The sequence below is a fragment of the Trichechus manatus genome, unplaced genomic scaffold, assembly GCF_000243295.1.
Source record: "Trichechus manatus latirostris isolate Lorelei unplaced genomic scaffold, TriManLat1.0 scaffold00061, whole genome shotgun sequence".
NCBI classification, from domain to species: domain Eukaryota; kingdom Metazoa; phylum Chordata; class Mammalia; order Sirenia; family Trichechidae; genus Trichechus; species Trichechus manatus.
In genome coordinates this window covers 11,034,081-11,059,993 of record NW_004443997.1, presented here as the reverse complement: position 1 = coordinate 11,059,993, position 25,913 = coordinate 11,034,081, and the positions used below count along the sequence as shown (strand labels likewise).

The 25,913-nt window shown below is 49.6% G+C and overlaps 1 protein-coding gene and 1 non-coding gene across 3 annotated transcripts; both read right to left on the bottom strand.

Annotated features, from left to right (window-relative positions):
- Positions 1 to 1,033: 1,033 nt before the first annotated feature.
- Positions 1,034 to 1,137, bottom strand: LOC111821056 (U6 spliceosomal RNA). Its single transcript, XR_002824542.1, has one exon. It is a non-coding gene; the product is annotated as a U6 spliceosomal RNA (small nuclear RNA).
- A 13,545-nt stretch (positions 1,138 to 14,682) lies between these two features.
- TBX3 (T-box transcription factor 3) lies at positions 14,683 to 25,831 on the bottom strand. Of its 2 annotated transcripts, XM_004379046.1 has the most exons (8): positions 25,443 to 25,831; positions 23,540 to 23,807; positions 22,541 to 22,600; positions 22,128 to 22,274; positions 20,103 to 20,179; positions 18,840 to 18,997; positions 16,737 to 17,413; positions 14,683 to 15,144 (listed from the first exon to the last, which is right to left on the bottom strand). In XM_004379046.1, the coding sequence occupies exons 1-8, from the start codon at positions 25,829 to 25,831 to the stop codon at positions 14,683 to 14,685; spliced, it is 2,238 nt and encodes a 745-aa protein (XP_004379103.1). The 2 variants fall into 2 exon arrangements, with proteins under 2 accessions (XP_004379103.1, XP_004379104.1); XM_004379047.1 differs by lacking the exon at positions 22,541 to 22,600.
- Between the last annotated feature and the right edge of the window lie 82 nt (positions 25,832 to 25,913).

Below are 25,913 nucleotides of genomic sequence, written 5' to 3'. Positions count from 1 at the left end.
CCCCCCCGCCCCCGCCGCCTGGTGTGAGCAGCAGTAATAAATAAACAGGAACAGAGGCAAGAAGCTTATGTACTCAGGGGCTCCTGGTTCTACTTGATGTCATCGAACACGTTGGCTTCCCTTCAGCGTCTGTTTCTTTTGAACTGGGCTACAGCAGTCTATAAAACTTTAATGCATGGATTTCCCATTGTTGGGGTGTCCACAGGGCACCAGCCTTCCTGTTTCACCGTGGCTTGCTGACCAGGAAAGTAACGGGCTGGGAGGTCTGGGGGTGACTACCTTGTAGGTCTGGGTATGCCTGTGATGGTGTTCACTTTAGCAGATGGGACTCCAGGCCCCATAAATAACAGTAATAGCAGGCATGTATCAAGCTTACTGTGTGCCAGTCCCCCAGCTCTGCGCTCCATCTACGTTATCTCCAACAACCCTATAAAGCCAGGATCATTATCAGCCCTGTTTTAAGAGGAGGGAAGTGAAGGCTTCAAGGAGCTTAGGCCTTTTCCCGGTCACGCAGCTCATAAGCAACTTGGAAGAGATGGAGGAGAAAAAAACAGAAGTATCAGACTCCAACATACACTCTCTTCTTCTAAGCAATTATAGGAGACTCCTTGTCAGTTAGGGGGTCCCTGGGTGGTGCCAACGGTTTGCATTCAGCTGCTAACTGAAAGGTTGGTCGTTTGAACCCACACAGCAGCACCTCGGAAGAAAGGCCTGGCAATCTGCTTCCATAAAGATTGTTGTTAGGTGCTGTCGAGTTGATTTTCGACTCATAGTGACCCCATGTGACAGAGTGGAACCACCCATAGGGTTTTCTTGGCTGTAATTTTTAGGGAAGACGATTGCCTGCTCTTTTTCCCTCAGAGCCACTGGATGGATTTAAACCACCAGCCTCTCAGCAGCCAAGTGCTTAACTATTTATGCAAACAGGGCTCCTTTCCCCCACACAATTGTACCATTTTATACCGTCAGAAACTGTGTCCGCATGATACTACTACTTCACACCTCTGCCAAGCCTTGGTTTCCTCAGGCGGCTGTGAATTTTATACTTTTTTTTTTTCATGCCATCCTTGCTCAGGGGTCATGCTAATCTTCTTTGTATCTTCCCAATTTTAGAATATGTGCCGCCGAAGTAAGCCCAGGTGGCAGTGATTTTTAAAACAGTAGAAAAACAAAAACACCAGCCAGGAAAACCCTCTGGAGCAGTTCTGCTCTGTAACACACAGGGTCTCCCTGAGTCAAAATGGCCTCAATGGCAAAGGGTTTGGATTTCTTATTGTCAGTTTTATGGCGTTCCGTTTTGTTTTTTAATTCTGCTTTCCGTGCTCGATTTTATTTTTTAGCAGCACACACCCTCGCCATTGCTACTTTGATATTTCGTAGGTTGGGAGCGTTTTCAATCAGCAGAGATTGCTAAGGGTTGAGTGTGCCTCCATAAATGGGGTTTTCATGGAAGCACAAAGGTTATTGACCTCAAACACAAATTGGCTTGGCTCTCTAGGGTTTGCCCAGCTCGCCTCTCCCTCCCTGGGGTTTTGTTCTTGCCCTACTAGGCCTTGTTCAAGCCGGACAAAACAAACAGAGGCTGTCAGGGGAGAACGGGCCTCTTCAATGGCACAATGAGAAGTAGTCGTGGTAACAATTACTCCAATAATTCAGACACGGATGTTAAAACACTCACCGCCCAGCCCCGCGGGTTACCTAAATTATCTGGGTAATTGCCGTCATTTTCAGTGGGGATTTGGGGTTTGCAAATCCTGGGCCTTCCAAATGATAAATAACGAGACTCTCATTTAGCCCAAAGCGGAGAGGGAGCCTGGGCTCTGCGGCATCATTATGGGACGGACACAGAGGGGGAGGCACCGAGCATTGTGATAAGGGCATGCGTTTCATGGGGACTCTGGAGCCAGTCACTTCCGTACTCTCAGCCTCAGTTTCCTCAGCTGACCCTCAGAGGGAAAGCTGTTATGTGGAATAGAAAAGAAAGAGAGAGAGGAAGAGACAGAGAAGAGATGAAAAGAAAGACAGAAGAGAGACTGAGAGACAGTGAAAGAGAGGAGAAGAAAAACCAGGAATGAAAGAGAGAAGGAAGGGAGGAAGAGGGGAAGGAGGGAAGAAGGGAACGGAGGAAGGAAGGAAGAAACGGAGGGAGGAAGGAAGGAAGAGAGAGAGAGAGAGAAAGAAAACAAGAGAGAAGGGGAGGAAGTTATCGTGGCCTTTTTTGCGTGCACTGAATTGCCACAAGCATCACAAAGACATAAAAGTGACCTATGTCTGCTCCATCCAGCCTAAAGAAAAGCAAATCACAAAAAAAGTCTTTCAACACAGGCCCCAACTTTTGTCTTGCAGCATTTAGTCATCCTGCTGTTATTTCATGGGGAGTGGAAGCTAAAACAACATTGATTTTACCTTGAGTCTGCACAACTCACCACCATTCACCCTGTTTTGAGTCCCACAGCCTGTTATTTTTAACCTGTGGCTGAGTCATTTTAAATCGAAAATGCCTTCATCTTTTCTCCAAGACCCAGGGATCCCTGCCCCCGTGAGGTGACCTTTTGTGAATGAATGGCTATTTATTGAGGACCTGCTACATGCCAAAGGTCTTCCTATGCCGCTGCTCATTTCTATTTCAAACCAACCCTTTTATTAGTAGCAGTATCCTCATTGACGGAGACTAATAATTGGTAGCTCAGTGGTAGAATTCTCACCTTCCATGTGGGAGACCTGGGTTCCATTCCTGGCCCATGCACCTCATATGCAGCAGCTACCACCCATCTGTCGGTGGAGGTTTGCGAGTTGCTACGCTGCTGAACAGATTTCAGTGGAGCTTCCAGACTAAGGTGTCACTAGGAAGAAAGGCCTGGCAATCTACTTCTGAAAATTAGCTGATGAAAACCCTAAGGATCACGATGGTCTGATCTGCATTCGATCCTGGAGATGACACAGGACCAGACAGCATTTTGTTTCATTGTGCTCGGGATCGCCACGAGTCAGGGGCCGACTCAAACGCAGCTAACAATCACAATAGTATCTTCGTTTACTGCATTTGGAAATGGAAGTCCAGAGAGACTTAGCAAGAGATCAGTAAGTGACTGGACCCCTGGTCTGCAATTTTTTGTGCCCCCTCAATGTAATAGTAGTTTGGCCCCAGACTTTCTTGTGACATGTAGTACAGTTTTCCATTTTGAAAAAGGGTGTAGTACTCACCTCTTCCTTTAGGCAAGGAGTCAACAAACTGATTCTGCAAAAGGTCCGAGAGTGAATATTCCTGGATTTGCGGCCATATGATCGCTGTTGAAACTGCTCAACGCTGCCGTCGTAGCATGAAAGTAGCTATAGACGATACATAAATGAATGGGTGTGACTGCATTCCAATAAAACTTTATGGACACTAAAATTTGATCTCATGACATTTTCACATGTCATTAAATATTATTCTTCTTTAGTTTTTCCCCCCAACCAGTTAGGAATGTAAAGATCTTTCTCAGTTCACAGGCCAGATGAAAACAGGTGGCAGCTGAATTTGCTCTACAGCATAGTTTGTTAACCTCTGCTTCAGACCATCGAGGCCTCGGGAGACAGCAGAGAGAGAGGCTGGGGTGACAGGTTCCGGAAAAGGTCCCAATTGCCCTAATAGTTTCAAGCAGATGAATCTCAGCTAAAACTAACTGAGGGCAGCCTTGATTATTAGCACATAATCGTGCAAAAAACTTTTATCAATTGCCTATCATTTGCAAGGAGTCCCTGGGTGGTGCAAACGGTTAATGTGCTCAGCTGCTAACCAAAAGGTTAGAAGTTCGAGTCCACCCAGAAGCACCTCAGAAGGAAGGCCTGGCAATCTCCTTCCGAAAAGAATGAGTCATTGAAAACCTTTTGGGGTGCAGTTCTACTCTGACACACATGGGGTCGCTGTGAGTTGGAGTTAGCTCCACAGCAACTGGTATTATTTGCAAGGCCTCCTTCTGAACAGTTCAGTAAATAAAACCAACCAGATCGCTGTCCTCTTGTCTTCTACTTTCTTAGCGAAGATAGTTAATACACATCTCATGACACGATTTGTTAGCTAGTTACAAGTGTTATCTGTTACAATAGAAGAGGTATTAGTGGCTGTGACAGTCTATAACAGGTGGACCTAACTCAGTCTGGGAGGTTAGGAAAGGCTACGTGTAGACGGCATTTTGAAACCAAGGGCTATCCTCCCTGTCCCCCAGGGGCACTTGGCAATGTCTGGAGACATTTTTCATTGTTACAAATGGAGGAGAGGGTGCTACTAGCATCTAGTGTGTAGAGGCCAGGCATGCTGCTAAACATCCTACAATGCACAGAACAGCCTCCCACATCAAAGAATTATCCGGCTCCCAATGTCAATAGTGCCGAAGTTGAGAAACCCTGGGCTAAGGGAACAGACCCTACAGGGCAGAGCAGAACTGCCCCAAAGGGTTTCCAAGGAGTGGCTGGTGGATTCAAACCTTTTGGTTAGCAGCCAAGCTCTTGACCACTGAGCCACCAGGGCTCTGAGGGAAAAGCATATGCAAATGCCTTGAGTTGGGTAGGAGTATGGTGCGTTTGCCAATGTAGCTTGATCTCAAAGACCAGGGCAAGGTGAGGTTGGAGAGAGAGGCAGGGGCTAGATCAAGCATGCCCCTGGAGGCTGAGGTAAGAGCCTGGGAGTCACTGGAAGATGAAGAGAATGAGGGTCTCAAGGCATCTGTACTGCTGTAGTATAAACAATGGATCTAAGTGGAAAGGGGTAGGAGTGGATTTGGGGAGCGCCATCGCAGCAGGATTACTACAGGCGGGAAATGATGGCAGATGTAGCTGACACAACCATTTGAGAGTGTTCTCAGCAGGCATGTGACCAGGGGGAGGGACTCACAAAAGAGGACAGGTAGCTGGAAGATGACCAACCTCATCTTATTCATCTTGGAGTCTTTTTAACACATACCCAGAATCCTTACTCAGTAAATAATGGTTGAATTAAATTACTGGTGATTGTTGCAGATGAGGTGAGGAAGCAATTTTCTAGAACATTCTAGGGGGTTGGGGGGGTGGGGAGCCACCTAAATAAACTCTGCCTTTGTTAGAATTTAGTCACATAATTCCAAAAGGGGAAGAGAATAGGAAGGATTGCTAGAGCAGATGCTTTGCAAATGTAACATTTCTTCATTCTTTGCAGCGAGCCTGCCAGCAGATATTATTCCTGTTTCACTTTATGCGGAATTGAGGCCCAGAAAAGTTAAGCCACCTGGCCAAAGGACTCCCAGCCAGTAGTAAGCCTAGCCAGCACTCATTCTCACATCTCTGCCTTCAATTCCGGCTGTGTTTTGCTCGACATCACGCTTCTCTCCATGTCTTTTCAGGGAACGGCCATGAAAACTTGCTTCACTGGAATTCAAGTCACATGAGAGCAGAGACCATGTCTTAGCAATAACTGTCTGACGAACGAATGAATGACCCCCAAAAAAACAAAACAAAGCAAATCAGTTGCCATCCAGTCGATTCCAACCCATGGAGACCCCATGTGTGTCAGAGTAGAACTGTGCTCCATAGGGTTTTCAATGGCTGAGTTTTCAGAAGCAGCTCTGGGTGGACTTGAACATCCAGCCTTTCTGTTAGCAGCCAAGCTGCTTTAACCATTGCACCTCCAGGGCTCCTTGTTTGCTCCACCCAAAAAAGAAACCAAACCTGTCGCCACGGAGTTGATTCCAACTCCTAGAGACCCTATAGGACAGAGTGGAACTGCCCCATAGGGTTTCCAAGGAGCAGCTGGTGGATTCTGACTGCCAACCTATTAGTTAGCAGCCATAGCCCTTAACCACTGCACCACCAGGGCTCCTGTTGGCTCCACACCCCTCCAGAAATCTTGCCCCATGCACTTCCCCATAGAACCAACAGATGGCGGCAAACGAACAGCCTATCAAAGGAGCCAGAGAACTGTTGGCAGTTTAGGTTCTTTTATTGATGTCGCCTCCTTTCACTGAGCTCTGCTAAACAGGTAGCTTGAACATTTTTCCCAGGGAGACCCAAAAGGTAGTGCTGATTGACCGCGGTTCACCTTTCCTGGTTGGAGCACTCTGCCCCGCCTCAGAGGCCAGGATGTTTCCAGAAATCCGGCATGAACACCAGGAGGGCTTTACTGTCAAATAAACCAGCGCAGAAACGGCCTGTTTACTTATGAATAGAGAAAAGGCACCACGTCCCCAGCGCCCCGCAAGTCAGACACAGGCTGTCTTCAAACACTGGCCTCACCGTCCACCTTGTTCTTGTGATTTGCCTGCAAGAAAATCTCTGGGGGAAAGTTTGGAGTGGAGTAGAGGTTGATGGGGCATTTGTTCATGTTGGGGATTGAGGTGGGGGTGTTGGGGGGGGCAGTATGGTGATGGTAAAAAGAAGTAGATAGCATCAGCTTTGATCATCTTATTCTAAATCAGTCTTGCCTTCATGCCAGGGCCAGCGGGGCTGCGGGGTGATGAAGGCCTTCCCCTGGCACTCTATTTTATCAGAAGGGAGGAAAGAAGAATAACTCGTCTTCCCCTTGAACGTTCTGGAATGTTCAGGATGTTTCTTTCTGTGTGTGGTACTTTCCATGTGCTGTTGGTGTGTGTGTCTGAATAAAAAGTGAAAGAGCCAAAAGAGGGGGAGAATGACAGAGAAAAAGGGGGATGGTGTTTTATAATGTATCCACTGTAGCCTCTGCCTTCCACATTGGTGGGGTGTCTGGGCATGTTTAGACTGGACCCCACACACCTGTTTTGGGTAGGTGCCTACTTTGTTCTAGAATCAGCTGGGCAGCAGAGAGAAAGGGGGTTATCTGCACTGAAAGAGAGGCCAGCCTTTCCCTTGTTAATTTTTGCTCTAATGAAAGGACTCAGGCCCCAAACTATCCCCTCCAACACCCAGGCACCTACCTTCCGAAATCCAGGGCCCAGTCTACCAGGTGTGGCTTTAATGAAAAAACTAAGTCATTCCGAAGATCTGAGTACAGATGTTATCACCAGATGTACATGGAGGTGGGAAGCAAGGGAGTGTTGAGTCCAAGGAAACCCCCAAACTCAACCCCAGTTGTCTCTCTACAAGAGGGACTCCCCCTGAAGCCCCCTTCCCCCTAGATCTTGAGGTGGGAGGACTCTAGTAAAAACCAATTTTGTTTTATGAAAAGTGGTTTCCTTTCATTACCTGTGATAGCCGACTGGGGGTGACCCTGCAACAGGAAATTAGCACAGAATTCATTGGGAGTGATAATGATTGTTCCTAATCATCTGGTTGATAAGTTAATGTCATTTAATTAATCAACTAATTATACAATGCCTGAGGCCTTCCGGGTCTGGAGGCCTAGCTTCAAAATAAGCAAGGAAATGGTGTCCTTTGCTGAAGGTGAGAGAGATGGAGGCAGAGAGAACCTGAGTCCTTAAGACTAAAAGGGACTTGGCCAAGGCTGGAGTTGCCAGGGACGGCCAGGGATCACCCTAAACGGTCTGCCTCCACTCATTTCTCCCCAGAGCGGTGAGCGGGTCTTAATTCAGTTGGGTCCTCCAATCTCTGAGAATCCCAGGAAAACTGCAAGACACCCCTCCCTTGGAAAAATGCACTTATGCACAATGACACAAACTTTCGTATAAGATTTCAGGGGATTCACCGGTTAAGGGTTCGGCCCCAGAGAACAGCCAGCTAGCCCAACGGTGGTGGCCTTCGGAGAGTGGGGTCATGAGGAAGGTCGAGTTTTTATTGGGATGGTGGGTGTATTATTCCGGAGACGCACACTCCGCGCTGAACTCCCCCCTACCAAAATGCTCACACAGGGCGTTCCTATGACCAGGTTGGGAGATTTGGGGAGGGGAGGCGACTAAAGCAACAACCCCAGACGGCTGGCGCTCCGCTTGCGGTACTGCGCACTTGAGGGACGCCAGGTCACGGCATTAAAAGGAAAAAATTTACTTCAAAGATGCCCGCACTGCGGACCGAGATGGACCACAATGCGCAAACGTCGCAAGAAGAAAGTTGTCTCCCCAGTGTCACTTCTGTGCCTGGGTGTCCTTGACTCTTTGGGGACCTTGGAGAGGCAGAGGCATGGCCTCCTGGGCCAGCAGCACCAGCAGAAAGCGGGCATTGGTGCGGCTTGGCTGGTGCTGGCCTAGAGAAGCAATCTTCTCATCCGAGTGAAATTCCCCAACCCGAAACGGGAGCCCTGGTCATTAGCGGGTAACCAAAGTGGCGTGGGGATCGCATTTCAAAAGCTGAAATAGACCGGCTGACTGGGATCGTTGGACTAGCGGGTGAAGGTGGAGACCCGGACGACTCGGTCGGTACCCCTCCAGGTTCCGATGCCCCTGTCCCTAAGCCCCCTCCCTCTCTGTTCAGTTCCTGGCGTTGAGCTGGGTGCCCTCAGCATTCAGGGACTGCGTTCAGGCCGGGCAGGCTGAGACTCAAAGGCCACCTGACTTCATCCCAGCCAGCAGGGAGAAAGCGCTTGCGTCTTGGGTGAAGGGAATTGGGGTCCTCATTCCCTCCTCCAAGTCATCTGGTGTTTCAGTCCTGCCCAGTCTGCAGCCAGGCTGGAGCTTGGGCTCTCTGGGTGCGTGGGGCCTCGGCTGCCCAGGGGAACCTGGGCCCTGCTGCCTCCTAACCAGGCACCCCTGTTCCTATGCGGGGATGCGCCCTAGGCACCCCTTCTCCCTCTCCCCACGGTAGAATCGGTCTCTCCAGTAGCCTAGCCCAGAGCTAGACTCCCATCTGGGGCCAGAGTTGGGGGTAAGAGGACAGGAAAAACCACATTTGCGTAGGTTCCTGGAAGCGGGGCAGGGTTGAACCAGCAAAGAGCCAACAATCTTTGTACCCCAGAGACCCACCTGCAGTTACAAGGCTGCGCAGCCTTTGCACCCGGGTAGATGGGGCACAGCAAACGCCAGGGACAGGAAGAGTATCCGAGGCAGATGGAGGAAAGCCCGAGACGCCCAAAGCCGGTGTCTCGCTTCGCGACTCCTGGGAAAAGGAAAACCCTGGAATTAATGTGGTTGCCCTGCCGGCCCGCACACGCTGGGTTTCTTGTAATTCCCTCTCCCTCGCGGCTCAGATCCAGGCAAAAACCGGGAATCCGCCTCAGTGCCCCGCCACCGGCATTTTAAAGTGGTGTTTTCCCTCCCCGATCCACCCCGCTCTTCATCTACCTGGGTGGAACAAAGGCCCCGACCCAGCAGTCTTCGGCCCGACAGGTCCTCCCTGGCAGCGAGGAAGGTGGCCCAGGAAGTGGAGCATAGAAATAGACGCCGCACTTTCACACTGCGCGACAGATGCCCGGAGAAATTAAAATGTCCTCGAATGAAAAGCCCGTAAGACACACGCCAAAACGCAGAACACACCACACCCATAGATTTCTCTGTATCCAGGACATAAGTACCACAGGTATGTACACCTCCACTTGAATTAGCAATAAGGGGTGAGAGCAGATTCTGGATTCCGCTCAGGCTCGGATTCTGGCTCCACAATTTCCCAGGTGATCTTGAGTAACTGACTTCACTGTTCTGTGCCTCGGTTTCCTCTTCTGTCAAACAGGCATTAAAAATCGTCCACACCTGATAGGGTTAACTGTAAAGATTAAAGGAGATCACTTTTGTGGGGTGCTTAACCGGGTGCACGTGTCCCTGATATGCCAGCTATTTTTATTATGATTGTTACGTGTACTTTGAACACGAACATCTGCAACATATACATCTTGATTACACGCATCTTGATTATGAAACAACCAAATGTATCTACATCCGGAACTGTCTTGAGCAGGAACTTCTAACTCCAAATTGGAAGAGACGTTTGCAGATGGGGCACGCACAAGTACACGCACACACACGCATCGACTTCTACCACCTGTAGTTCCTGGCCCCAGAATACAAACACCCCAAGAGTTACCTATAGGTACGAACGTATAGGACTACCTACATAAGAGGCCAGGTCGTGTCTCCGCAGCCTCCCATACGCATCGGAACAGCCACTCTCTTGGCTGGTCGTCTGAGGTCAAATTTGGAAACCAGCGAGGCAGAAAGTTCGAGGCCGCTAAGCCTTTCAAGCCTCTTGCCGCGTCCGAAGGTGGCTACTTGTCCGTTGGCTTAGGGGAAAGGTCAGAATTCAAGTTGCTTTTCTTGGATGGACTTTTTTTTAAGGATCTACACCCTGGGAACTTTCCCCACAAAGAAAGGGTGGGTCTGAGGACAGCGCAGATCTTACACATACACACACGCATACACACACACGTAAGCACACGCTTGCACACACTCCGCTCCTTCGGGCTTGCCGGGACCCGGGAGGAGGGAGCGCAGGGTCGTGACCCCTGGCTCTGCCCGAGCGCGCCCTTCGGCCCCTGCAATTAGCGCCGGGAGGTCAGCAGGAACCCGGACGCCTTCACCCGCGGCTCAAAGCCCAGCAAAAGGCGAGCCCACCCCTCCGTCCGCCGATCTCAGACGCCAGGGCGCAGTCCGGCTGGGAGCCGACCTTCCGCAGGGGCGGGGGGCGGGAGGGCTCGGCTGGCACCCGCATTTGTCACCTTAAATCTACATATCACCAAGTCGCTGGGCCTTGCACGCCCCGGTAGCTGACCCCAGCCGGGGCCCTCACTGCTGCTCCCGCGAACCGTGGCCTGTTTCCCTGTAGACGAGGCCAGATTTAAAAATAAACAATTCCAAAATTATAAAGTAAGGACGGGAGCTTGCCGGGAAAGGGATGTTACATCCAGGGTAGATATCGAGGTGTGTATGTTGAGGAGAAGGAAATTCTTTCTCTTGCTATCTATCCATCAGGAATTCAGGTGCAGGGCGGGGGTCGGGGAGGGGGGGCTGCCGGAGATTTCTACACACGGCATCAAGGTACTTGGCGAGGGAATTACGAGACAAGGTCCCTTCTCTGAATTTCCAAACGTTCGTTGGAAACGCGCGGACTGGAAGGACTGTTTTTCTCATCTGAGGCACAAACAGGGGTGAAAGTGATATCCAGGAAAGAGGCGACGGCTGCTTCTTCCGAGGCTGGGGCTGGGTGGGGGAGAGCGCGAGCTGGGGGTGGCGGGGATGAGAAGCGGACCCAGGTGAAGCGCCCAAGTTCCGGAGCCCAGGAGGCTCTGGGGTAGCCAAGCGAACGGCGGCGACCAGGGCGCATTCGCCGGCCAGACAGATAGGTGGCACTCGAAGCCCGGAAAAAAAAAAAAAAAGAAAAAAAAAAAAAGGCCAGGGCGCCGGCTCAGAGTGGCCTCCGCGGCGTCCGCCGCCACCATAAAGCCTGCGGCGAGATTGCGACCGGCGCCAGGTGAGTAATAGGCAACGAAATCCAGAGAGATTGCGAGCGGTTCACCCCTGTCCATCAGCGCCACAAGAGTTACTCATTAACATCCCTATATACAAATAAGATACACAGGAGATTAAAAAAAAAAAAAAAAAAAGACCGGCCTGTAGGAGAGGCCGGACACACACTTCTGAGCACCGTCCCGGATTTAGGGGGTGGGGAGGGAAAGAAGTGAACGAATCTGGATGGAGAAAACCAAGCGTAGCTTTTCTTTCCTCTTTGCGGCTGAGTTATCTTCTCCGCCACCTGGGACTGCACCTTCTCAGGGGCGCAGGCACTGCTTGCGATGGTGGGGCCAAGAACCAGCTCTGTTCTAAGGCGCTTCTGCGCGCATGGCGCGCGCCCTAGGGATCTCCGAGCCCTCCGGGGTGCAACCTGAAAGGTCCCCAGACTCTTCGCTGTGGCCTTCCAAGACCCCACCCCCACCCTCATTATCTTCCCTCCCACCCCAGGAGAGGCTGTGGGGGTCCCCCACGTACTTAGCTGAAAATGAAAAAGGCTTTGACCCCTCTCCAAAGATTTCCCTTTCGATCCCCTTCCAAATACTGGATGGGAGAGCGGAGGGGGGTCCTCTTTGCCGGCCCTTTGGGAGGCTTGTAGGTGACAGGAACGTGTGACCGGGCTGGCAGGCTTTAGGGAGGCGGGAGGGAGGCAGCCGCCAGGCAGGCTCCGGCTGGGTCCTCACGTCAAGGCCCCCAGCGCAAGAAAAGGCCTTAGGATTAACCCTCCAGAACTTTCCGGCCTCCCCACCCCCACCCCCACCACACACACACCTCTGAGGCGAGGCTGGGGGTGGGGAGACTGGGAGACCAAAAGTCCGACACAGGCTTCACCATTTTTTATTGAATGTTTCTAAGATAAATTGAACTTAAAAAGGCAACTCCCCATACTGCCTGGAGACTGGTTGGAGGGGAGAACTGAGGAGCGTGTTGGTCTCCGGGGTGACTTTTCTCCTGGAGGGGGTCAAATATGCGACCTGTAATTACCTTTCTCTAGCGAGGAAAAGGTCTCTCCTTCCTTGCGTGGCCCAGCTAAGTGTGCGCCGAGCGGGCCACGCTTCGCAAGCGCAACGTAGAGAAAGGATGGAGCCTCGTAGGGGCGCCTTGGGCCAGCCTGGTCCAATTGGGACACCAGAGACCACTGGGAGAGGGATGTAGTCTCCCGCATTTCTCCAACAACCTGGTCGGTCCGCGCGCGGATTCTGCTCTCCTTTTCCCGCGCCAAACAGTGGCGCGGGGAGATATTTTTGCCTTAGATTCCTCCAGATCAATGTGGAAAGGAGAGCGAACTTAAAACGAAAACGTTCGCAGTCCTCGAACTTATTTTTGGCCGGATGCGTGTGGGAAAAGCTGACTTAAGGAGCGGGGCAGGGCAGTCTTTTTCCATTAAAACTTAAGTATACGAAATTGCTATTCTATCCGAATTCTAATCAGCTCCCCCCCTTCTGTCTCCCTTTTCACTCCCTAATTTAAAGGAAAAGTAATTTCAGATTGAAGCGGCTCCCCTTGCTTGAGTAAGGGACTTTGTTTTTAGCTTTGTAACTTGAGTGACATCTCATCTTAGTTCTTTGGGGGCGGTCTTAATTATTTAAAGGCAAAGGGAAGGAGGGAGGGAAGACGTAGGCAGAGAGAAGCGGAGAGACGGAATCCTTCCTTCTTTCTTCAGTCTCCACCTTCACAAAAGTTTCCTAAAGAAAGCAATTAACGTGAGGACCAAAGACATTTCAATAAAAATTTATTGAAATTTCAGTGATGTTTTCAAAGAGAGGGGAAAAAAAATACAGAAAACCAAAGAACTCATCAACAATTATAACACAAAATATACCTTCATGAATTTTTTTTTCAACCATCTCTCAGCACCTGACTTTTGAACTGTGAATCTCTCTCTAGAGGCACCAATTCAAAACACCATCAACATTGACAACAGCAGTAAATTCCACTTTGTTTTGAGGAAATCGAGGCTAGCAAATACAAATACAAAAGAAAAAAGAAGAATCAAACCACAGCCTCTGTACTATCCCCCCTCCCCGGCAATCTTGGAGTCACTCACGAGGAGTTCTCTTTTAAGGAGCTGAAAATAGAACCCAGGAAGTGGCACCCCCTCCCCAGTTTTGGCTAAAACAAGCAGTGGCATTTCTTCCGCTCTATCGGACATTTTTTAAAAATCACTTTTTTGCAGGCAACTCTTTTGAAAGTGTGTTGGTGCACAAAGTGTGTTTTCTCGTTTTAAAAGCAATCAGGGGAGCTTGAAAGAAAACCGACTAAAGGTAAAGCAACAGGAAAGCCTGACAGTGGCCATCTATTTACATAAGGGCTATGTACAATGTCAATAAATTAAAATTTAATTTCCAAGCATTCATATTCCACCTATTTACAAGAGTTATCAAATAATTACATAAATACTTTGTCTAATAGTCTTGCTTCTTCTTTATTATTTTTAAAACCTTGTTATTGCATATACAGAAAAGAGAAAGAACTGCTGAAGAGGGAAAACAAATCCAGCTAGAGCTTCGATAAAATAAATTCATTGGTTGTGTTTTCCCCATTCCCCCCCTATAAACTCCCCCCCACCGCCCCACCTTGGGGTTGCCAATTTGAGGGGTAAAGACTGGGGAGACGGGGGTTGGGGTCATGGTGTTTTCTCTCTAAAAGCAAGCATTCAAAATAAAAACCACAAAGTACATTACCATGGCACATGCAAGAAGTGGCCTATAGCGGCTCCTATAACATCACAAGAATATTAAAAAGACACAGATTTCCTTAATATAGACTAAAAAAGGAGGGCAGGGGACCTCCCTCCCCAAGCAATGCTGTTCAGTAATTGATTTAGAACTGATATGCAAGTCACTATAAACTTTTTAATCGCCACAAACAGAATCACGTTTATGTATTCATTTGTCCCTCCCCCCCCCCTTTTTTTAAAATTTTATGTGTTTTTGTTTTCACTTGACACAGCGGAGGAAAAATAGAAATCCATACGGGAGTAGATGCATTTCCCCATCTACCCCTCCTGGTGGGCTTGGCTACCTTTTCCTCTCTGGCCACAGCTCCCGGCCTGCCTCCCTGGTAGCTGCTCTGGACATAAATGCTTTTTAACTCCCACCCCCAATAGCTCAACGCAACCGATGCTACTGGGCCCCCTAAATCTGGGCCAGATCCAGGATGTACACCCGGGGCATAGACCACGCCAAGAGGACTGGGCTTGTCTCTCGCACATTCTCTCGAGGGAGTCCAGCAACCCTTCCCAGATGCGCCTGCCAAAAAGGAAGGGCTAAGCTCATGGCACCCCCGTGGTTTATTTTACATCCAACAAAGTGCACTGCAGACTCGACTGGATTGGAATGAAGAGACTTTTCTGGGGAGGGGCTTACGGGGACTCGCTGCGGGACCTGTCCGGCTTGGCTTCCAGGCCGCTGACCAATCGCTGGATACTCTGTAGCTCGCTGGTGGCCGCCTCCTTCTCCCCGCAGAGTTTGGGCGACAAGGACATGGAGCTGGAGGAGAGCGTGGAGGAGCGGCTGTTGAGTTCCGAGCCCGAGTCCACGGCCACCGAGGCCGGGCTGGCGGCCAGGGTGGCGGCTTTGCCGTCCAGGGGCCCCGCGGCCGCCGCCATGGACGGCAGGGCGGTGGTGAGCAGGCTGCTGCTGTCTGGAACCGGCACGGGGATGGAGTAGGGGCTATAGCGCAGCCGCGGGCGCATGGTGTTCAGGTTGAGGAAGGGGTGGCGGTGCACGGAGCTGGAAGCCGCCGCGGAGGAGGCGGCAGCCGCCGCTGCCATGTACGTGTAGGGGTAGGGGAACAGGCTTCCGAAAGGCGACATGGCCAGGCCCTGGGGAAGGAAGAGAAACGCAGGCCGGGAGTCAGCCGGGCAAGGCCAGCGGGGTGGGGAGGGGCGCACATTGCTCCCCCTCCACCCCACATCCCTTGGGGGAACTTTAATCCCTCTCCCTTGATGGGGAGGGAGGAGGCAGGGAGGCCTCAGACTTCCCTAAATTCAAATCTTAGCTGTGTCACCCCAAGGCTGGCTACTTCCCTCCCTGGGCCTCAGCTTTCTTATAGGGGGAAGAAAAACCCACAGGGAAATATTAAGTAATTCATATACTTATTGAGGACTTGGGATATTGAATGAGCTTTGTTGCTGTTGTTAGCTGCTCCTGAGGCAATTCTGACTCCGAGTGACCCCCAGTGACACAGTAGAACTGCCCCCATATGGTCTTTCTTCTGCAGAGCCACTAGGTAGATTCCAACCAGCAGCCAAGTGCTTATATGCTTCATGTCATACTTGGCCCTAGGCCTGTTAACAATCCTCACATAAGCGTGAGTTGCTGCACCTGTTAAATGGTGGTCTACCCCACGAAAGTGGCCTAGTGGAAACCAGAGGGCCTAAGTTATTTGACATAAAATATTGTTTTTTCACTCTTGCCCTCCCCTCACCCCAGTTCTAGAAGTTTCTCAAATGAAGAAAACCCAGGGACGATCTTAAGAAAAAGGAAAGACAGGGGGTGAGGGGTGGACAAACAGGAACAAAGAAATCACTTAGCTTGGTACTCTGGTGTTACAGTGGGGAAATTGAGGCAGTCACTCAGCTAATAAGTGGCAGAAGCAGTATTTCAAATTCAGGGATCATGGCTGGGGCTAGTTCTCTCTCTCTGGTAGTGCTTTTTGGCCTGGACAGTCCCTGGCCCGCCTACCACCTACCCACCTACAACAGGGTCTCCAAGGGAAGCCAGCAGAGGTGATAGAAGGAATCGAGAAAGGCCAGAAGCCAACCCTTTCCTCAGCGCCCTCCCCCCAGAGTGGGAGGGAGATCCTGCCCTCTTGGCTCTGAGAAGGAAGATGGAAGTGCTCAGACAAAACAAAAAGCGAGAGCCTGCAGAAGCCCAGTGGAATCTCCTCTGCGGGTTCAGAGTGTTGGCAGAGGCCTCCAACTTATCCCCAGCCACTGGTGCCCCAGCACAGCTGTCTGAGCCCTACACGGGCGGCCAGGCCTGTCCCAGCCCCGGCCTGTCCCTTTCCTTTGACATTTCCCACGTGTGCACAAACCCTTAACCCTTTGGGGAATGGGTTGGCTTGTTGGGGGAGGGGAGGGGAACAAGCTGTGTGAATTAGGAGGAAAGTTTGGAAGACTCATCCCCATCCAAGAAGTCACTTTCCCTCCCTCCCCAGGTCTCCTCTTATTGTCTGATTCCTGGGCGAGGGCTGGCTGGGAGACATTTAAGTGACCTTTCAGTTCAGAAGCTCAAATCAAACCCATAAATGGGCCTGGTGTCAGACTGCCTGGAGTTGTCTGAGCCCCACCACCTACCAGTCAAGTGACCTTGGGCAAGTTACCCAACATCTCTGGGCCTCTGGCCCTTCCTCTCTACAGTGGAAGCTGGGGAGGAGTAGGGAAAGAGGGTCAGCGGAGGACGGTAGAAGTACCTGAGAAGCCAGGACGTGCTGCTGGAGGTGGAAGGGCAGGGTAGCCGCGGACGCCCCCGACAGTCCCTGCGCAGCGGCGGCAGAGGCCATGGCCGTGGAATCCAGGCCCGAGACGCCGGTGGAGGCCCCGGACACGGTGGCCAGAAGGGGCCCCATGCCGGCAGCCATGCTGGAGAAGGCGCCCCCCATGGCGAACTGGCTGGGGTGTAGGAAGAGCGGATGCCCGTTGAAGAACTGCTGGCCGGCCAGGCTCGGGGCGAAGCCGAGCCCCGGCAGAGGGCCCTGGCCCAGGTGCGCGGCGGCCGCATCCGTCTGCACTGTGAGTGGCGCGAAGGCCTCCTTGCCCGGCAGCGCGCGCACCTCCTCGGCCTTGGCTGTCACCGCGCCCTCGCGCCCCGGGCTCCGGCGCTCCTCCGCGCCCAGGCCACGGGTGCTGGACGAGATGGTGGCCGGGCTGTGCCGCGAATCGGGCGACGCCTTGTCCAGCCGCCCGCTGTCCCGGGGCCGGCCACCGGGCTCAGCTGCGAAGAGGTGCGCCTTGGCTGCCGGGCTGCTCTTGTCGCGGCACGGCTCTTCTGACGTGGTGGTGGAGATCTTGGCCGCGTCGCAGGCCTCCGGGCCGTGCTCCTCTTTGCTTTCAGCCTCGGCGTCGCTCTCGCCCTCGCTGGGACACAGATCTACCATGGGAGGGGGAAAAAGCGAGGCATGAGGGCGTTTAGCTTCATTCACTCTGGGCCCGCGGAACTCCAGTTCCCAGTTTGAATCCCAGCTCCGGCCACTTACTAGCTGTGTAACTCCCAACAAACCCCTTAACCTCTCTCTACACCTCAGTTTTCTCATCTGCAAAATGGGAGTGATGATATCTTACAACTTTGCAGGGAGGATTCAATAAGTTAACAACACATTTAAAGTATTTAGAGAGAGCTGACCCCTACTCCCCGCCCCAGCCCCAAGTCCTCAATCAGTAGGAGTTTCTGTTACAATGGATTTTTTTTTAAACAAGCATCCATTGAGCTCCCACTATGTCAGGCCCTGCCTATATATGCATTTTGATTGCAAATTCACTTTAAAAAAATACACAAAAAACTAGTTTACTCTAAATTCACTGCAGAAATGCACTCCAAGCACTTTCAGAGTGCTTGTTCAGTGAGTGATAGAGTTCTGCACCTTGCACGTATTTGTGAATTATTTCGGAAGGATTTGTTTGGCCAGAACCCTGGCATCTGAATTCGTAATTGCAGAAATGGGCACCCCTACCTGCAAGGCACACACTCACTGGAACCTTCCTTGTGTTTGCCCCTGTCACTGCAGAGGGAGAAGGGTGATGGGCCCATCGCTCACTGCCAGGAGACAACCATAGATGCCTTTTTTGCTTCCACCACACCCTCTATGGGTGTCCTACCAGCCAGAAGAGAAAAGGGGATCCTATTTGATGTTCAAAAAGCTTAAATGGATTGAAGACATAAAGGACTTCTCATTTTATTTCACTTAAAAACAGGTTTCTTCCATTGAGAAAGAGAAAGAGTGGGTGTGTGTCTTTCCAAATAAATAGCCCTTGCTCTTTAAACATAGGAAACCAGCCAGAGATTTGAACCATCTTATCCCCTCCCCACCCCCAACTCAGTTCTACCTCCTGTGTGCCACCCCCCGCCCAAACAGGTCCCTTGTGGTTCTCTAGCTAGATGTTTTCTCTGCCACCTTCCCTGTTCTAGGTGGCACAGAACTCCCTCACTGCCCTGTCCCCCTCAGTCCAATACACTTGAACCTAGATTTCAAAGATGGCCAAAAAGTCAGTTGCTCAGTTCATGAGAGACGGTCCAGGCATATTTCAAAATCATCCTCAAAGAGGGAATATACAGACACTCCCCTCTCCAGGCAAATCAAGGTTTGGGGAAAGTGGTTCTGAGCTCTCTGTACTAGCTTAGGCAGGGCAACATACATTAACACCCTGATTGATTTGGCTCCTGTTTATGGAACTTCTAGTAGGGTTACGGTTAGCTTTTGAAGGGCAAATCCCCTGGCCGGTGTTACCCACTGCTCCTTCAACTCCTCCCAGGCCGTGAAGACCCCAGGTAGAACAGTCACAGAGGTGACTTGGTTCACCTTTGAGATTCGATGTCCCCACTGTAGAGACTGCAGGGGATGAGGACTGAGCGAAGCAGTTGAAGGCGGCCTGCTCACTGGAGGACTCATCCGAGGTTCCATTCTCCTTCTTGTGCCTTTCATCAAACACCCTCATGGACTGAAGGGTCAGCTGTTTTCTGTGGCAGAAGCCCACACCCAATGTTACAGAACAGAATACATTTCCCCTCTTTGTTTCCCTCCCTGGTTTCCAAAGAGGCACACACACACCTCACACCTCACCCTGTCTGCCGCTCACTGACAACACCAGTTCTCTGAAATCAGCTTGCCCCAGGCTAGCCACACAGACCCAACCATTGTCCCTGAATCACGCAGGAACTGGGTAGAAGAGTGTAGCAATGGGTGGGGGTGAGGGGTACAGAGGAAAGAAGGCGGCTTTGGATGAACTGATCCAAAATCAGAGTTTCATTAAGGAAGTGGCATTTGCTTGGGCTAGGAAATCATCTTTAAAAGCAAGAAAGGAGGTTGGAGCTGGCAAGAGACAGCTGAACTATGGGCCTGACAGACAGAGGGGAACCAGGTTCCCAACTCTGAAAATAATGTCCATCCCCAGCCTACCAAACTCCTGAATGGTCGCTAAGATTGCAAGGAAGTGGTTATTTCATGGTGCACTTTACTGTGATCGCTGCACCAGCGCATTAATCGGAGTAAAAGTCTAGTTAGATTTTACAAACAACTTTATAATGCTCACCCCCGCCCCCCAAGGGGATAGGTTAAAAATCTAGATGATTTTAGAAATTCTTGGAAAAGGGATGAGGAGGGGGAGAACTTCTTTCATACAGTATCCAGCTGTCTAGTAATGCAAAATGATCCGTAGCACAGGGAGGGAGCCACAGATTTCCCAAAGGGCCTCAGTTCTGTCTGGTGGCGTTTGGAAGACAAGATTGCGAAACTTCCAGAGCATTTTGTGAATGGCCTAGTCCTTTTCTGGGACCTGCCCAGGATGAATTGAAATTAATTAGGAATTTATAAGCATCCTTATGTAATCTACTATCCCTGAGATTTTTCTTCCAGAAACAACTACGATGTGGCCCAGTTAACTTCCTTAAAGGTAACAAGTAGGAGGTAAAAAAAAGTCCAGGGTATTCAAATCGGTAAGCCATTGGCAAGAGGGAAATAAATTATGTCCACTCACCTTCCTCATCCCACTTCTAACACTTTAGACTTGGGGACCTACAAAAAGATTTTTTCTAAACGATCTGGCAAATAAATGTATCAACTCACCTTTTTTCTCTCCTGCCATTTCCAGTGTCCCGGAAACCTTTTGCAAAAGGATTGTTGTCTATTTTTAACTGAGTTATCTAGAACAGGAGACACAGTGAGAAAGAGACATTAGCCTCATTTTCTAGAAGGTTTTGGGGGTGTTTCCTCCAATCCAACAGACTTCTAGAAATCTGACTGCCAACAGAAGAAGTTACACGCAGACGCCAGGTCCCAGGTTGAAAGAGAAAGGAAGAGATGCTGGAGGCACAGGGCGGTGGGAGAAAAAGCAAAAAAAAAATTCTACAGCAGCTTGTCTCCCTCAGAGAAGGCTAAACCAGGGATTTGAGGACGAAGTTACCCAGCCTGGAAATGCCTCATTCTTTCCTTTAGGCAGACGACAGCTTGAGTTTAGACATGGAAAAGTTGCTGAACAAGACAACCTGTAGATCCTAAAATTATACTTTCGTTTTGATTTTTTATCCGGTGCAATTAATCATGAAATACGTTAAGGTGTACTCCCCTTCCCTCAAATACACACACACACCAATCTTTCCCCTGAATCTAATAAAATAATTTACAGGGTTTCACTGCCCTTGTGCTGGAGTGGGTTTGATTTTGTTTTTGGCTTGGCGAAGCGGGGTTTGAGGAATTACAATATTGACAACCACAGATTGAAAACGACAGAATGACCACGAGACACATTTGTTTTCATTTCTATGTTCTTGCCACAGCCATGAAGGGGAGTAGACCAGTGGCCTCTTTGTGTGATCAAAAATGTTCCATTTATTACTGCCTTAACAACTCCGTTTTGCAGGATTCTGGGTCCAGAAGGAGCATGTATTTGGCACACTGAGGAAAAAAAAATGCCATAGTACATAATCTCTCAAATCCGTTCCCTTTGAGGGGGAACAATTATCTACATAGTTCCCCAGAGGTAGAAAAAGCGCCCCTCCGTTGGTTTCTTGTTCTTGGAGTAAAGTGCTGTATGCAAGAGTTCAGGTTTGCACTCGGCAGGCAAAGGAGGTCATGCTCCCTTAGTTCCTAGACTAAGGAAACATACTTGGGACACCCCCATTAGCTGTCCACAGAGGACCCACCAATGGTGAGAGCAGTGTTGTGGGGTGAGCTGGGCTCTCACTGGGGCCTAGCCTTCAGAAGTTGAAGAGCTGAGGGTCCTCAGTCCCCCCACCAACCCCACTCCATACTGCCACATGGGGGACGGTGAATCAGCAGCAAGGGTCACTTTCTCTCTGTCTCTGCACTGCACGCCCGTGACCTTCAGGCCACCATAACCCTAGATCCCAGGGGCTGCCTGCGGCCTCATTTGGGAGTGCTCCTAATTCCTAGCCTCAGGCTCAAGGGAGAAAAAACTTCAGATGAAGTGGTGCCTGCGGCCACCTCCTCTCAAAAGCCTTAAACAACTCGATTAGCATGACCCTGTGATCTGGGTAGGTTTTTCCAGCCACACACACACACACACACACACACACACATGCACACGCATGCACACGCACAGAGAGACACACAGACAGACAAATCATAAAAACATAGCAGCATAAAAGGTAATAAAAACCAGACCAGCTACTCAGGATTTCTGGCTAGGGAAGAAAAGCTGGTCTACACCAGAATTCTCCTCCCAGAATTCCCAAAAGGCTTGGGCTCTAAGTTTTGAGCACATTCATTTGGAACCTGACTTCTTGATCGTTCTTCCCGAAAGGGACATTTAATGAACTTCAAAACAAACAGGACAAAGTCGGGGGGAGGGAGGGAGGAGAGGGCACCAGCAATGACAGTTATAGGGGTTTCTCACTGGTAAAGTTAGTTGGCATTTTTTATTCATTATTGGATTCCTAGCTGGTCAGGAGTTTTTCTCCTGCCTTTGAGACAAGCCAGAGCCCCCTGCCCCAAAAACTCCACTGAAGGTCAAATAGCAAAAGAAAGCTCAGACTTCCATCCCAGCTGTCTCGTAACTTTCTCATCCTTACCCAAGGCAGCTGAAAGGAGAAGAGAAATAGCAACATTCAAGAGAAAATTCCCTTTGGTTACCTTATCATTCTGATAGGCAGTCACAGCGATGAATTCGGTTTCAGGGAACAAGTATGTCCGAAATGTACTGTAAGGAAGCTTCAAGATGTCATTGGCTCTTACAATGTGGAACCGGGGCTGGTATTTGTGCATAGAGTTCAATATAGTCTGCAGGGGCAGGAGCGGAGAGAGACACCGAAAAAGAGGATTTAGCAGGACAAAAAGGATCTTAGGACCCCTGCCAAGCTGACATCTTCCCCACCGCAGGGTACCAAGCTTGGACCAAGCCCACCTCCTCGGGGTACCTCCTCGGGTACATTTCGCTCCACAGATGTTATCTTCTGGAGAGTCCAAATTGCTCCTCAATTTCCAAAGGGTTCCCCCCCACCACCCTCACCATCTAAGGTTCATTCGTACCTTGAACCCTAGCCTACCTGAGTACCAAAACTATAATTCCCCTGCCACGTTGCGTGATCACTTGGGAAGGCCAAAGTCTTAAAAGATAGAGAAAAACATGCATTTTAATTTACAAAATGATTCAGTACTTTAAGCGCCCACTAATTGATGAGCCCAATCCACTTAAAGGCCCCTGAAAGGCTGAACTCTAGAGAGGAATATTTATGCCTTAATCAAATCAAGGCTGCAAATGCAATTCCTGCCCGCTGAAGATATTTCCGTGCCATTCACGTCTTCCTGGGTCTAATCTTTCTGCTTATTCCCCACTTATCACTTTGTTTATTTTATTGAAATGTTGGGGAGGGGTAAGGGAAAGGGCAAAAGGTCCCTTGCCTGACTTTTCCAAGCAATCCAAGTTTTCTACAAATTTCTACGGACTCTCTCACTGATCTCAACACAGACAAACACACGCACAATTTTTACACTGAAGATCTGAGTCTCTCGATTCTAGTCAACCTGACTTTCACAGAAGCCCAATTCTTTGTCGTCGTTGTTGTTTTTAATACAAGAAAATCAAACTTTTAAAAATGTATTAGCACCATTTAACCAATGTAGTCAAGGTTCGGAATCAGAAAACTCTCCCAAGAAATATATGGCTAGTTTCAAAACAGCAGTATAGTTTAAAATAAAACGAACTGATTAGGAAATCCATTATAAAATTGATCTGAGAGCTGAATGATTTGTTTTTAAGTTCACTATCAGGTCAGGAATGTGCCAAGGGCCTGCAATGGCTGTAGAATAGGAGCCGGTAAGTTTTCTTGCCCCCATTGCTTTTGGAACACCAGGCCTTCCATTATCCGAAGAGAAACACCCCGGAATGCTTTCTCCCGCTCTGTTGCAAATCGAGCAACTTTGCTACACTTAGCAATAGGAGTGAAGGGAGCAGAAACTCTATGATTTTAGAGGGAATAAGGGCATACTACCATTGCTGGAAGGAAAAAAGAGGAAATTTTACTGAAGGGAACAATGAAACTTACAAATCCATGTTTGTCGGAAATGTTGTTGGTGAGTTTCAGTTTGTGGAAAGTGACGACTTTGGACATCCACTGTTCCCCAGTGGCGGGGCTGTCCGGGTGAATGTACATTCTCTTTGGCATTTCAGGGTCAGCCTTGCCTGCCACCATCCACCGAGAATTGTGAAATTTATATCGACAGTCATCAGCAGCTATAATGTCCATCAATAAAATATATTTGGCTTTTTTATCCAGCCCAGAGCATCGTACTTTAAATGGAGGAAACATTCGCCTACAATTGGAGACAGAGAAAGAAAGAAAGAATAAAAAAATCACTCCAAACCAAAAATTTGTATCCTAAAATATTTAAACCAAGTTGAAAACTTTCTTAGGTGATGGATGAGTGAGCTTGTATTTTTTAAGAGTAGGGGAACTGGGTGGCAACATTGCTTCCTTCTACACCTGAAGTATTAACTACATTCTACTTCTTTAAAAGGCTGGAGATTTTATGGCACTGCATATCTCTGCATCTTCTAATAATGTTTTTTAAAATCATTTTCTCTGGATGACTTTACACATTGTCCTTTGCACGGAAATTCTTGCCCACGTCTTTTTCTGTAGGTGTCTAGTTCTCAACAGCTCGGAGTAGGATTTAGTAAAGTGGCTAGACTTTTCTGCCAGCCATTGATGAGAAAATGTTCAATTTATGAAGGGGAGAAAACGTTAAGTTGCACGCCTCCCTGCTGTGGAACAGCAGTCCCGCTGCTAGCGAAATGAAACTAACTGCCTTTCAGTGAGTTCTCAAAATGAATTTTGCAGATTGGGGCGGACCCCGGGGCCTGATAACCAATCTGCCCCACGCACTGCTAACCACATTCCCGGACTTCCCAGGCCAGTCTCAAACTGCAAGATCGTGCCACCAAATTGCCGTTTATTTCAAACAAGTGTTGGCATTCCGTACTCTTGACTTAAAAGGAAACCCTTTGCTGGAAAACTGACAAAATAGCTTCTGGATTTGAGGAGGATTTTATGCCAAACTTTGTTCTCATTTAGCATGTAAGGAGACAGAGAGCTGAAGACACCTAGAGAGGGGTTTTATTTTTGTCCTTTCAAATGCATGCCTTTCTAGATTCCAAGGCCATAAAAAGAAAAAAATAGTGATTTTAAATGACTGCCGTAGGCTCCTTTATTCCAGGAAAGTCTCAAACAGGCAGGGACATCTAAACATTATATAAAACATGGCTTATAATATCTGCACATAAAAAAGCAGTATGGGCCTCCCCACTGGTTCCTTAGGTCTGCAAACACAATGTTAATTATCCAAAATTCCCTGCTGAACTCTCCCTCGGCTTGTGGACACGTGAAGTGGTGTGAGCAAACAAACTCAAACACCCTTAGATTTCCTCTCTGCCCCAAGCTCAGGGCCCCTCCAAACCCAGAAACCAGGCTGCAGGGCAGAAAGGGTGGGGAACAAGTGCCAGGCCTCCCGTACTACCACACAAAAGAAAAGGCCTTTAAGTTTTGTTTTGTTTTTCTTTTCTGCAAGATAAAAATGAAACATACAAAGCCCAACCCCAACAAAGAAATAATGATGTTTCAAAAAGGTTCCAAGAGTGGACTTCCTGCAGTGGGGTGGTTTTCTTGGTTCCTGCAAAAAAATTTCTGTGTACCTCTAAAAAAATTCATCTATCCTGCAGGGAACACAGAATGCAAACCTATGTAGGAAAAAACTGCCAGCTGCAGATGCCCAGGTAAGCTGAGATTTCCTGCCGCTGGGGCAGGGCCTGAGTCTCTGTACACAGTTCTAGGTAAACTAAGTTTTCATCCAAGCCCTAGTAACTGGCAAACCCACTATTCGGGGAGGGAAGAAATAAAGGGAGGAAAAGCCGCCAGCAGCTCTGGTGAGGGGCCCCGGTGGCTTGCTTACCTTCCCGACTTGGTAATCACCATCTCGGTGCCCCGCTTGTGGAACTGATCCCAAAGTTCTTTAGCTTCCAAGTGCACCTTGGGGTCGTCCTCCACCTCCTCTTCGGGTTCCATGGTCTTCAGAGGCCTCAGATGCGCCTGTGGCCCCAGGGACGAGAAAGGGATGCCGGTCTCGGCTGCCCCCACCAATTGATCCATGATCGGCTTGGCCAGGGCGCCCGGCAGCGAAAGCGCCGCGGCGCCGTTGGGAGGCAGAGTCAGCGCGGGGAAGAAGGGCGGCTGGTGACCCAGTACCGCGCTCATGGCGAAGTCCGGCGCCCGGTGAGGTAGGAACGGATGGTAAGCCATGCTTGTCCCAGGAATGACCGGATCTCTCATGGAGAGGCTCATCCACTCCAGGCGGGGCGCTGGGCTCCAGCCGGGGACAAGTCTGCAGCTGCTGTTTTGTTTTGCTTTTTTTTTTTTTTTTTTT

Coding starts and splice junctions, on each gene's coding strand:
- TBX3 (XM_004379046.1), bottom strand. CDS start 25,831: ATGAGCCTCTCCATGAGAGATCCGGTCATTCCTGGGACAAGCATGGCT. Junction 23,808..25,442: donor GTGATTACCAAGTCGGGAAG/GTAAGCAAGCCA, acceptor CTCCAATTGTAG/GCGAATGTTTCCTCCATTTA. Junction 22,275..22,540: donor ATTATAGTTTTGGTACTCAG/GTAGGCTAGGGT, acceptor CTGCCCCTGCAG/ACTATATTGAACTCTATGCA.